At 37.9% G+C, this 12,485-nt stretch overlaps 1 protein-coding gene across 1 annotated transcript in view; it reads right to left on the bottom strand.

Annotated features, from left to right (window-relative positions):
• GYS2 (glycogen synthase 2) overlaps positions 1–4,814 on the bottom strand; it is a 50,626-nt gene extending 45,812 nt beyond the window's left edge. The window contains exon 1 of the mRNA XM_043564765.1: positions 4,353–4,814. Coding sequence (XP_043420700.1) covers positions 4,353–4,473 — 121 coding nt within the window. The 5' untranslated portion in view covers positions 4,474–4,814. The remainder of the gene's footprint in view (positions 1–4,352) is intronic.
• Between the last annotated feature and the right edge of the window lie 7,671 nt (positions 4,815–12,485).

A 12,485-nucleotide genomic window follows, 5' to 3' on the forward strand; every position in this document is an offset into this window, starting at 1 on the left:
AGAGCTTTGCTGGTCTGTGGTTTAAATTAAAGCATATGCAGTTTGGGGCAATGGAGGACAATACACTCAAAGCAAGACTTTAGACACTCCCCATCCTGAATATTCCACAATGATAACTCCAACTGTTTTATACAGGAGGGCTCAGACATGGTAATCTGGATGAAAAGGAAGTGAGGAGACTAGTGCTCATCTTGAAGCTATATGTGTGTCAAGCATAGTTTTTGCATAGATTGTGTTCCATGTGGTGGGGCTTGGGATGCCACTGACACAGCCACTGCATATCCACACTGGGCAAAGGCACCTCAACCCTAATTACTGTAACCCTGATCCATATCTTTCCCTTCTCCCTCTCTGCTTTTGCATTTAAAAATAGAATCATGGAATTGCTCAAAGTGAAAGGCAGTATGAAAATGAATGATCCAACTTCCTCATATTATGAATAAATTTTATGAAGAAATAAGAATAAGCTAACACCTACAGAGCATTTATTAAATGCTAGGCACTGTTCTAAGTGATTTTCAATTGGTATTTCTTCTCATTTGCACAACACCATTATAGGTAGGTGCTATCATTATCTTTATTTTTAAATAGAGAATCTGAGGCACAAAGAGGCTATGAGACTGATCCAACATCACACAGGTAATGATGGAGTTGGGATTCCAATCCAGGAAGTCTGACTCCAGAGCCCACAGGCTGTAGACAGCAAGATTGTAAGAAACTGTGTGGAACAACATATTGATGGATTTTTAAAAGTGATGAGTGGGAGGGACAGAGGAAGAAAATGACCAATATCACAAAAAGATAAATATCTAAGACTTGGGAAAAGTGGAATCCTTTCTATTCTGCCTTAGAGAAAATCCATTTGGAAAACAATACTTAGAGGAAATAGCTTTTTTATTTTGTCTCTTGACGCTTTGGGTTAACAAAAAGGAACTCAGGGTTTAGGGAACTTTAGAGCAGTGGTCCTCACATCAGTCATTAAGGCTTTTGGAAATCTGATGAAAGCATTCAGTACTCTTCTCCAAGAGGACTTATACATACCATTTTCAGATACAGTTTTAAAGGTTTACAAACTCCTTGTGGTCCTCTTTAATCAGGGTCCCACCTTCCAAACTCCTGCCTTAGAAGAGCAGACTTGCAGTTACAATCAGTTTTTACCACACCGTTTTGACTGTAGGTTTCTGAGTTTCTCCCTATGCCTTTCACACCATGTGACCTAGAGCGTTGATGCCCAGTTTGAGAAGGGAAAAAGTAGAGTATTGAATGTGTTATATTACGTACTGGCCTAGGACTAAAATGTATTGATTTTAGTAAATTTTTAAAAAGAAGCATTCATTTAGCGACTATATTTCAGAAGTGCTCACATGTATTAAATTAGCAACATTATTTGTGACAATATTTATTCAAGTCTTTTTAATGATCTTAAATATTCTCAACATAATAATTGGTCCATAATCTACCATGATTTGGGCAGGTCTTTGCAGAAGAAATGATTGTAGTGAGGCCTGTCTGAACAAAGGAGAAAGTAAACCATTTTGTTTCTTACATCTGGGCAAAACTCTCTATCCTAGACCACATCACAGTCTTTAACTTGTCTGTTACTTTCCTGCTATCCTCTCACCCAACTAGTAATAGCACTTTTTCAAAAACACACCTGACTACTTAGTACTTTTTGCTGTTTAGAACTTCAGTGGCTTCCCACCATTCACGCATTGGAGGTAGAATTTTTAAGGCTATTAAGTAACCCTAAACTTCATGAACTGCCCCCTGCTGGTATCTCCCATCTGCCCTCACATTCCACTCCTTTCCCCTCTCTGAGCTTCTCTCAGATCTTTCTCTCTGAGCTGTTCTCAGGTGAGAACAGAGTACACTTTCTCACCTCTGCATCTTGGCACATACGGTTCCCTCATCCTTCTTTATCCTTCCTCCATTCACCATTACCCAATGGCTATTCATCCTTCAGGTGTCAGCTCAACTGTGTCTTTCTCACAGAGGTTCCCCCCGCCCAACCCCAATCCAGGTAGAAACCTCCCCTCCCTTGCCCCCAACATATAGTCTAAGAGCCACTTGTTCTCTTATTCTTATTGTCATCACATTTGACAACAATTGCATGTTCAATGTCTATCTTCCTGCAGGTTTGTAAGTACTGGAAGACTGGGAATCAATTCTGTATTGTTAAACTCTATCTCCTTCATTTCCCCGTGCCTGACATCTAATAAACACTTGATGAATCTTTAAGAATAATAAATGAAGAGCAATGATAAATGGATAAATGAATAAAAGCAATGAATGTCAAGGGCAATATGAACAAGGAGAAAGTGTTACTTTGAAGTCTGAGAATTAACATCCAATAATTTAACTGTGACTCTCTCACTTGTTATATTTTACCCATATTCATTGTTCATTGGCAAAATTCTGGCAGAGAGGGATTTTTTCCCTCTAATAAATCTTTTGTTTTCTTGGATGTAAATAGATTTCCTTGCTTGCCACAAAACATTGTGAGATACCAGGAGCGTATGACATTAACTTCATTCATGAATAAATGGATATTCAGGTAATTTAAAGGATGTTTTTTCAAAGTGTTAGAAATCTATGTCCCTTGACCATAAGTCCTGTGTTCTTTCATCTATAGGACATTTCCTTAGGCAATGGTTTTAATTTTTCATTCTTGTGTGGTAGTAAAAAGAGAAATGAGCTTAAAGAAGACCTAAATGCTAGTCCCAACCCTCCCATTTGCTTAATCATTTAATGCCTTAGATACCCATTTCATCTTTGAAATAGAGAAGTTGGATCATTGATCTCTAAGATGCCTCATATCACTGCCATGAGCTACACGGAAGTAAAAGTTCAAAGTAAATTTAAAGAAAACCTACATATATAATATCAGTGTATTGCCAAGGATGAACACAATAACTGTCCATTTATATAAAAATTTCTAAAAAAATTAGGCTGTAATAAATATTAAAATAAAGATATGATGGAGATGGTGTCAATGTTGGTAAATCACATTGTGGTTCCCTTTTCCACCAAAAAAAACCACTTTTTTTTCTTTCCTTTGCATGGGAAACAAAAGAAACAGGTTTCAAGGAAACTTAGGGCTAAAAACAAAATGTATTTATTCCTTCATTCAAAAGAAAAAAATGCATTGAGCATTTTCTGTGTACCGGTACCATTCTAGGTCCTGAGATCAGCACACACGTCACCAAGATGTAAGGGATAACAGTTTTCACCAGTGTGTTCCCAGCGCCAGGAAACAATGCTCCATTAATGTTTGCTAAGTGGAGAGAAAAGAAGGAAAGAAGCAAGAAGAGGGGGCTCTGCTCAGGTGCTAGAACTCACACAGGGGTCTTCTGAACTGATTCCTGGTGCTAAAGAATCCCCCCAATTTTTCCACCAACAAGCAATATCCTTGAGTTCCCACCTACTCTGTAGAGAAAAAAACCTTCATTTCAGGTCATAGCCTAGGATATGTATAATAGAGATGACTCTGTTCCAGGGAACTTTGGGCACATTCAAACACCTTGTGAGTGGAAAAAGAACATTAGAAAAAGCTCTTCATAAAACACTTTTCCATAATAAGATTTCTGTCCTCTTTGCCTCCATCTCATTAAACTACAGAAAGGAAGAATGTACTTTGTTCTCTCACATTCATTCTTGCATTTCTACATAAGCAGAATTGATTTTTTATTTTGATTTTATGAATTTTATGAATGTACACACATGAGAACTTTGAACACTTAGTATAAGGTGAAAATGAGAACATATGTCAAATATAATTCCTCTAAGTTTGAAATACTCTCATTCTTCTTAATAGGAGCTCAATATAATACATTCTGAGCAGCCTCTAAGTTAAAACTTTAACTATAAGCTGATCTTGAGTTATTAGAAACATTATTAAGTATTTCACACAATCTTTAGCAGTGCATTAAAGTGCTTGGCATTAAAGTTTGCAATTGGTCCTGATCACATATGGTTTTCCTTAAAATAAAATACTTGTTTATGCTTTTTTGTTGAGAGAAATCATAAAACCAAAAAAGTAAATTATTATTATATTATAATATATATAATTATATATAATATATTATTATTCCTGTTTTGTCATAACATGCATGTCAAATTTAATTTAAATGCACATTCCAACGACTGCTTTCAACTGTCTCCCTTCCACACAGCCCCATCTAAGTTATCATTGTCTGTTGAAATAGACAAGGTTAAATGTAACCTAAACTTATGTTCAGTTTGAATACTTCCCTCACTCACTGTCAGTTCATTCTCACTACAGTCCCCTGTGAAATTCTAATCTGCATTCTTCAACAATCTGCCAAAGAGCCACTTTCTAGGGCAGTACAAACCTTTATTGGTTACTTCCCAAGCGACTTCAAACAGTAGTAAATCGTCCACAGGAAGTTCTTCCACTTCCCACCGAGGAAGCCCGCTCAGGGATGTCACAGATAGAGATCGGCCTCGGAGCATTCTTTCTCTGGTCCTCTGAAACTTTTTTGAATCCCTTTTTCAATAAACTGTGATGCCAGTAGCGGTGTGTCGAGAGACTTGCAGGGTCAGAGCTGGAAGATCTCAGGCTTGGAGAACTTATTATAGGTATAAACCAGTCAAATGAAATCTCATGTGCTTCCCAGAGAACTCTCAGTTGAAGGAGGAATTATCAGCCCTTCTGTACAGTCTTTCTGGGCAGGTCCAGTGAGGACAGTATCTCCAATCAGTATCAACCTGACCAACTCAATCATACATAAAATCCTCAAGTTCTGGGCTTAGGTAAGCACCCCTTCAGATGGTGGAATCCTCATAGGCTGAGCACGACACAAGTCCTGACCTTTAGTCCTTGTCCTTTTGGCCAAACTCCTAGACTCATTCAGTCATCAATGCTTATTTCATCACTTCCAGAGTGATCCAAGATTAGCAATTCCCCTTATTAGGGTTACAGACCATTTTAGATTACACATAGAATTCACTGGGACCATTTACAAACTTTCAATCCTTTTAGATTTCCCAAGTATTCTTTGAGGATTTATTTCTAGAGCATTAAAAAAAATCCTGGTTTTTGTAGTCTACATTTATAATCTAAATTTTGATGTTAGGCCTACATCTTGGTTCCCCCTTCTCTTAATTACTTTTCTCAAAAATTTCCCTATGAAAAACTATAAATCCCAGGTGGTTTTGAGTACAACATGCAAGAAATGTAACTTTGACTGATCAATGATGATTAAAAAGTAAAAAAACTATCTCCAAAAGTTTAATCAGATCACCTCAGGATTGTTTCACTTATTCCCATCCTCAGCTCATTACTCTTTTTGAAATTCCTGGTCCTCAATTCTCATTTGGGGTTTTTGCTTCAAGTACCAGCATTCTCAACAACACATCATCTCCTAATGACCCTTCAAGTAGACTTACGTAACTCTTTTGATCCTATAATTCCTAACAGAAGAACCCCCTTTGCCAATTCTTTGCTTTTCTGTGGTGAATGCCATTTTCAAAATTTCTCCTTGAGTCAAGAGGAGTGAAATAAATGGAATCATACAAAATATGTCCATGGGATATATCTTTATCTATCCATGTTATGTGGATGAATCTTCTTTCGTGTGTGGCAGGGAGGGAAGGCAAGGAGAGACAGTAATTTATGTAATAAGATTTGGAGAGGAATCAGAAAAAGTTTTCTGCTTTCTGTTTCCTTGAATATTCTCTTCAAAGATTTGTGCTGAAAACACAAATTGAGGGCCACCTGGGGTGGCTCAGTCGGTTAAGTATCCAACTCTTGATTTCAGCTCAGGTCATGATCTCATGGTCGTGCAATTGAGCCCCACATCAGGCTCTGTGCTGGGTGTGGAGCCTGATTAAGATTCTCTCTCTGCCCCGATCGCCCCACAACAAAAAATTAAAAAACAGGTTTTTTTTAATAAAATAATAAAAACGTAAAATGTTGAGCTGGGAGTAGAAAGAGAACAGTCATTCAGACAGAAAGGCAGGTGGAATTTCTCCAAGACGGCAGAAGGTCTCAAAAGTCCTGATCTCTAATTTCAAACTCACACTAACACTTTATCATTCAATGAAAATGAGGTAAGAGGACAATTAGGGAAAAAGGAAGACTTCTGTTTGGTTTCCTTAGTAGGTATTCCAGCAGAGGTCACTAGATACGTTTAGAAAACCACACATTTTGCTTTGACAACATGTAATCTTCTTGTAAGTCTTTAGGATATTGAAGGCTTGATTAGCCTTTACCTGCATATCCAGAAAGAGTCAATTAATGTATTTATGGAACACCTATTATGTGCTATTATTCTGGAAGCTGAAGGTATTTTAATAAACAGTAAACAAGTCCTTGCCTTCATGTGGACAGATAGGCATCAATCTTGTTAACAACTAAACAATATTATTTCAGCTGTTACTAAGTTTGTGAAGAAGAAAAACTGCAAAGTGATAGTGCTATTCAATAGAAATGAGTGTCTTAGCTGGAGAGTGCTTGGAAGATTGTTCTGAGAAAATGATATTTGAATTGAGACACAAAGGATAAGAAAGAGGCAAAATGTTGAAGATCTGGAGGAAAAGGGAGCCCTAGCACATTGTTGGTGGGAATGTAAAGTGGTGTAGCCACTATGGAAAACAGTATGGAGGTTCTCAAAAGCTTTAAAAAAAAAAAGTACTACAATATGATCAAGCAATTCTGCGTCTAGGTTTTTATCTGAAGGAAATGAAATCACTAACTTAAAAAGATATCAGCATTTTTGTGTTCATTTTACAGCATTATTTGCATTAGTTGAGACTAAAGATGATGTGTTTGTAGGATTTGGAAGTGCATCATATGAATATTTAACTTCTGAAAATTCAATTATATCTTCTAGACAAAAAGAAAACAGAAAGAACAAGACAAAAAAATTTAAATAGCTTGGAAGGATCCATGTGATGAGGAGAGAGGATGCCCCAGATGAAGGGGAACTAGGAAACCACATTTCCTACATTTGGTCTTTCCATAGTCTGAGTATCTCATTGGCTGAGTATCTCATGTTACTGAGGTTTGACATACATTTTTCCATTTGTATAATGGCTATAGAATCCAACCTCAGTAAAAATGGCTCCAATTAACTCTATGTAAAAGATAGTAGCAATTTGCAGTAGAGTAATAATAGTGAAAGTAGAGAGAAGTAGGTAGTGGGATATGGGTAACAGTTGGCAGAACGTGGAATTGATTGGGTGTGGAAAAGTAAGGGTAGTTTGGTACCTACCAAAGAAGGCAGATGGTTAGGTAGTGGACTAAAGTAAGAAATATGGGGGGAAGAATAGATTTATTTGAGAAACTAGGTAATGACTTCAATTTTAGAAATGGCAAGTTTGAGATACCAGCCAGATGTAGAAAGTTAGATATTTTTGCCTCCTCAGAACCTCAGACAAGAAGTCTGGGACACAGCTGGTAACTGAAGCCACGGGAGTAGTGAGATCTCAGGAAGAGGGAGTGCAGAGTGGGTAGGGTAGATCCGCCGGGAAGAGAGGGTACATTGTTCCAGAAAGTTCAACTTTTATGGCAACGACGATGATATGGCGCACTGAGTTGTACTTGGTACATACAGCACTGCACAAAAGGTACAATTATTTCTCAAAAATGGGGATTTCACACAAAACTTTGGATCTCTATGTTTCATTGAAAACAAAATCTAAACCCATTTTTCCTATTTTTTGACAAAGACAACAATCTGCTAGAGTAAATCTGTCCTTTTAACTGCCATCAGGGTCACCTTAGTCCCATGGGGCTATTTCACTCATTTACCCTGTCACATCTCTAGAAACACAGGAATCTTAACTTCTGATTCACTTTTTTTTTCTGTGCATATTTGGAGTTGATGATCAGGAAATGGCCAAAGAAGGAGGAAGTAATAATTGTTAAATTAACATTGTAATCTAAATGGACAATGTCCACCCATCATATTCAAGACAATGAGAAGGATTTTTGACTTTGACTGTTGAGATTTTTTTTAATTTTTATTTTTATTTTTTATTTTTATTTTTTATTTTGTAATTTTTTTTTTCAACGTTTATTTATTTTTGGGACAGAGAGAGACAGAGCATGAACGGGGGAGGGGCAGAGAGAGAGGGAGACACAGAATCGGAAACAGGCTCCAGGCTCTGAGCCATCAGCCCAGAGCCCGACGCGGGGCTCGAACTCCCGGACCGCGATATCGTGACCTGGCTGAAGTCGGACGCTTAACCGACTGAGCCACCCAGGAGCCCCGAGATTTTTTTTTAGAGAGAGCGTAAACAGAGTCTTACTCAGACACCCAGGACATGTTTTTAGTGTAGACTTTTTTGCTTTACTGTGCTGTCTTCTCTGGTTTTATTTTAATCTCTTCTTTAACTGAGTAGAGTATAAAAGATAAAGATATTCAGAAGGGTAGCTTTAGCCCCTTTAAATAAAGAGGTGAAAGAATGAGATTTTGAGCAAGAGAGGAGGCAGAGATATCTCTCTGGAAACAGTCACCCTGAGAAGTTCAATCACATTTTGTGATGTTTTTGTCAATGAACACCCCTCCTCCATTTTGCAGTAAATTTTCGATAAAATCAATATGAGCGTTTTTTTTTTAATATCAGATAAAAAATCAGATTCTGAAGCAAATGTTTGTGAGGATGGGAGCAAAAGCTGCCAAGAGCAGGAAACAGATGCTGTATATTTACCAGAAGGTTGGTAGAGGAGCAACATAGTGGAATTGTTAAAAATGAGGGCTTTGGAGTTGGGCTCATCTCAGTGAGAAGTGGACTATTTACTAGCCTGTAACATAGGGGTGATAATATTTACTTCTTGACGATGTTGTGAGGATTAGATAAGAGAATGTACACATGTCTCTCCTACAATATCTTCAAAATCCTGCTTCTCAGGGTCCAGAGACTGCAATCTAGATGCATGAAGTTGACTGATGACAGCCCAGCTCAAGCTGCTAATCTCTCCCTCCTGCCCTGGTCTCAACTCAATATTTCTAACCTCCACACCAGTGTCCCTGCATCTACGTAGAGCTTGGAGGAAAGGGAGTTTAATGGCAGCCAACTAATGGTCTTCTAACTATGGGCTTACTTTTCTGATAATCTCCACCAATTCATGATGTAAAATATTGGCACATATTTTTACATAGTAATTTTATAGTAAACACAGATATGTATACTATGCCAAGGCTTATATATATATATATATATATATATATATACATATACATATATGTGTGTGTGTGTGTGTGTGTATAAATGTAAATGTCAAAATGACAAGGGTAACAAATAATGTATGTGGTGATGTTAAATGAATTTCCTTCCCAAACGGTGTCATGGAAATAGTTGATTTAGTAATATTTATTTGTTTGTTTGCTTTTGATATAATGAAAGAAACTGTAATGGTAGTACGGCCATTGCACTAGATCAGTTTCTGCTGGGCAGAACACCTGTTAGTAATCACCCACTTTCCCTTCCTTGTCAATGCTCAGCGTAGTTAGGCAAACATACACAACTTGATGAAACCAGCAGTACATGAGACCCCAATTAATTCTTTTACCATCAATGTTCATCAGATGTCTCCTTGAGATCAGATATTTTTTTGATTTAGCCATTTATATCGACCTAATAAATCTCCATTTTGTGTGCAGAAGGCATAAGATCTTGTTCTCATTAAACACAAGTCTTGGATTTGATGGAGTCAGAACAAAAGGAAAAGTCATAATAGTCATAGACATTACCTCGCTCTGTTTATAAACACAATTCCATGGGAAAATCAGATTTTAAAATTTAATGTTAGATTATATTCGCATTTAAAGTTTTTTTTGGGGGGGGGCGCCTGGGTGGCTCAGTCGGTTCAGCGTCCGACTTCAGCTCAGGTCATGATCTCGCGGTTCGTGAGTTCAAGCCCCGGGTCAGGCTCTGTGCTGATGGCTCAGAGCCTGGAGCCTGTTTCAGAGTCTGTGTCTCCCTCTCTCTCTGATCCTCCCCCGTTCGTGCTCTTTCTCTGTCTCAAAAATAAATAAACATTAAAAAAAAATTTAAAAAAAATAAAGTTTTTTTTTTTAAATCATATCTTTCACAAGACCAGTAGAGAGTTTCTCAATCACTACACTTGGAAGAGAAGTGTTACTTTATGTAGTTGGCAATTCCACTTGCACTTTGACTAGAAAACAAGTTGTTCTTTTAACACTGAAGTGGCTCCCAAGGAATACTGTAGAGTCATTTTCCTGATAAGTGATTATAAAACTCTTTAGTATTGGGGCACCTGGGTGGCTCAGTTGGTTATGCATCCAACTCTTGATCTCAGCTCGGGCCTTGATCTCAGGGTCATGAGTTCAAGCCCTGTGTTGGACTCCATGGTGGGCATGGAGACTACTTTAAAAAAAATTGGTGTTGATGTAGACTGGAAGGTTAAGAAGAGGAAAGGGGTATAGAAGGGTATTAGAATGCCAAAAGATTTCTTTCTAAACCCATGAACTAGCCTACAGATGGCAAATATGTTCTATTTGTTTTAACAGCTCTTCCTAACACAGTGCAATGAAGATAGGTATGCATGGGAGTATATGCTTCATCATTACTGATATCTTAATAATTAAGAGCATGGGTTTGATTATCGGGCTGGTGTGTGTGTGTGTGTGTGTGTGTGTGTGTGTGAGATCCCAGGCAATTACTTTAAATGAAGTCAGTGTTTCATCAAACATGTGTATAACCATGTAGTTAAATCCACAAATGATTGAATAAATCAGTGATAAATTAATGAATGGTTGATTAAAGGTAATGCTGTTCTGTTACTTAATAGGTCATGTTAACTTTATTATGGGAAAAGAAATACATTTTCTTTCATATTTTTTTAGAGATGTTACTTAGATCAGCTTTGCTTGAAGAACCAAAAGTTCATTTCATGAATAAAAACAAACTTTAAAAATGCTTCCTTTTTATGGGCACCTCAGTGGTTCAGTCAGTTGAGTGTCTGGCTTAGGTCATGATCTCATGGTTCTTGGTTCTTAAGTTTGAGCCCTGCCTCGGGCTCACTGCTGTCAGTGCAAAGCTTGCTTCAGATCCTCTAATCCCTCTCTCTCTGTCCCTCCCATCCCCCATCTCAAAAATAAGTAAACGTGAAAAAAATAGAAAGCTTCCTTTTTAGAATATGTACTAAATTGGTTTTCCCATTAATCCTGGGAATATGGCCACCTGACAGAGAACACATTTCTCAGCTTTCTGCAGACCAGGTGTAGACATGCAACTAATTTTTTACCAAAGGAAGGTGAACAGATTGAGTTGTGTCCCTGACTTCAGTTTTCCCCCAAATGCCATAATTCATAAAAAATATTTTCTCCGTGAAAATATATCATATAATACCATAATTAGATAAATAGTAGTTCTTATATAAAGGGTAACATATTCCTTAGGGTGAACCAATCAGGAAATACAAAGTAACTGCAGTACCAGCAGGTATCTCTCAGGTAAGTTCAGAAAATTAATAATCAGAATATAAAGGATGCAGTTTCTTTTTTTTTTTTTTTTAGGAATTATTCCGTTTATTAGATGAATGTTTTGTGTGTCAGTCTGAGTACTCCCAGAAGCACGTGCCAAGACAGAATTAAGTGTGTAAGGATTTTATTAGGTAAAACAAAGGTGAGGGGAAATATGGAGGGATCTGGAGAAGTCAGGGAGGGCAACTTCAACCCTGAGACAAAGAAGAGGAAGATCACTATGCAGTCTATGGCCAACCTCAGAGGAATCTTGTGTCTCCCAAGAAGAAGGTGCTGTGACCAGTGATTGGCTTGGGAGCAGTCCCTGGGAAGCTGGCTTCAGCGCAAAGTGTGCAGCATGCAGTTTCTTTTTTCTTTTTCTTTTTTTTTTCAATTTATTTATTTATTTTGAGGAGAGCACGGGAGAGAGAGCAAGCGAGCACAGAAGCACAAGTCGGGGAGGGGCAGAGAGAGGGAAAGAGTCCCAAGCAGGCTGTGTCCCTGGGGAGCCCCATGCATGGTGCTCCATGCATGGTGCTCCATCTCAGGAACCCGTGAGATCATGACTTGAGCTGAAATCAAGAGTGAACTGTTTAACCGACTGAGCCAGCCAGGTGCCCCAGCATGTAGTATCTTCTGAAATAACCAAGGTAACCAGGTAGAATTAAAAATTAAAAGCAATCTGTTATCTCATTGGCAAGTAGACTAGCAGTTCTTACCTTCAGGGGAGAGATGGGCAAATAGACAGAGACAAGTTAGATTATGCAATTAAAAACAGATGTTGAGGAGCACCTGTCTGGCTCAGTCAGTGGAGTGTACAACTTTCGATCTCAGTGTCATGAGTTTGAGCCCCTCATGGGGGACAGAGATTTTTAAAAAATAAATAAACTTTAAAAAACAACTGATGTTGCGTCCTTAAGTCCTAGACCAAATTAATGTCTGGATTGAAATTCAAAGATACTGTTGTTGTTGTTGTTGTTTTCTGAAAGCATTTATTATCTCAACTTTGCAACTGGCTAAAATTAGGCCTTG

This window comes from Prionailurus bengalensis, chromosome B4 (assembly GCF_016509475.1).
Source record: "Prionailurus bengalensis isolate Pbe53 chromosome B4, Fcat_Pben_1.1_paternal_pri, whole genome shotgun sequence".
NCBI lineage: Eukaryota > Metazoa > Chordata > Mammalia > Carnivora > Felidae > Prionailurus > Prionailurus bengalensis.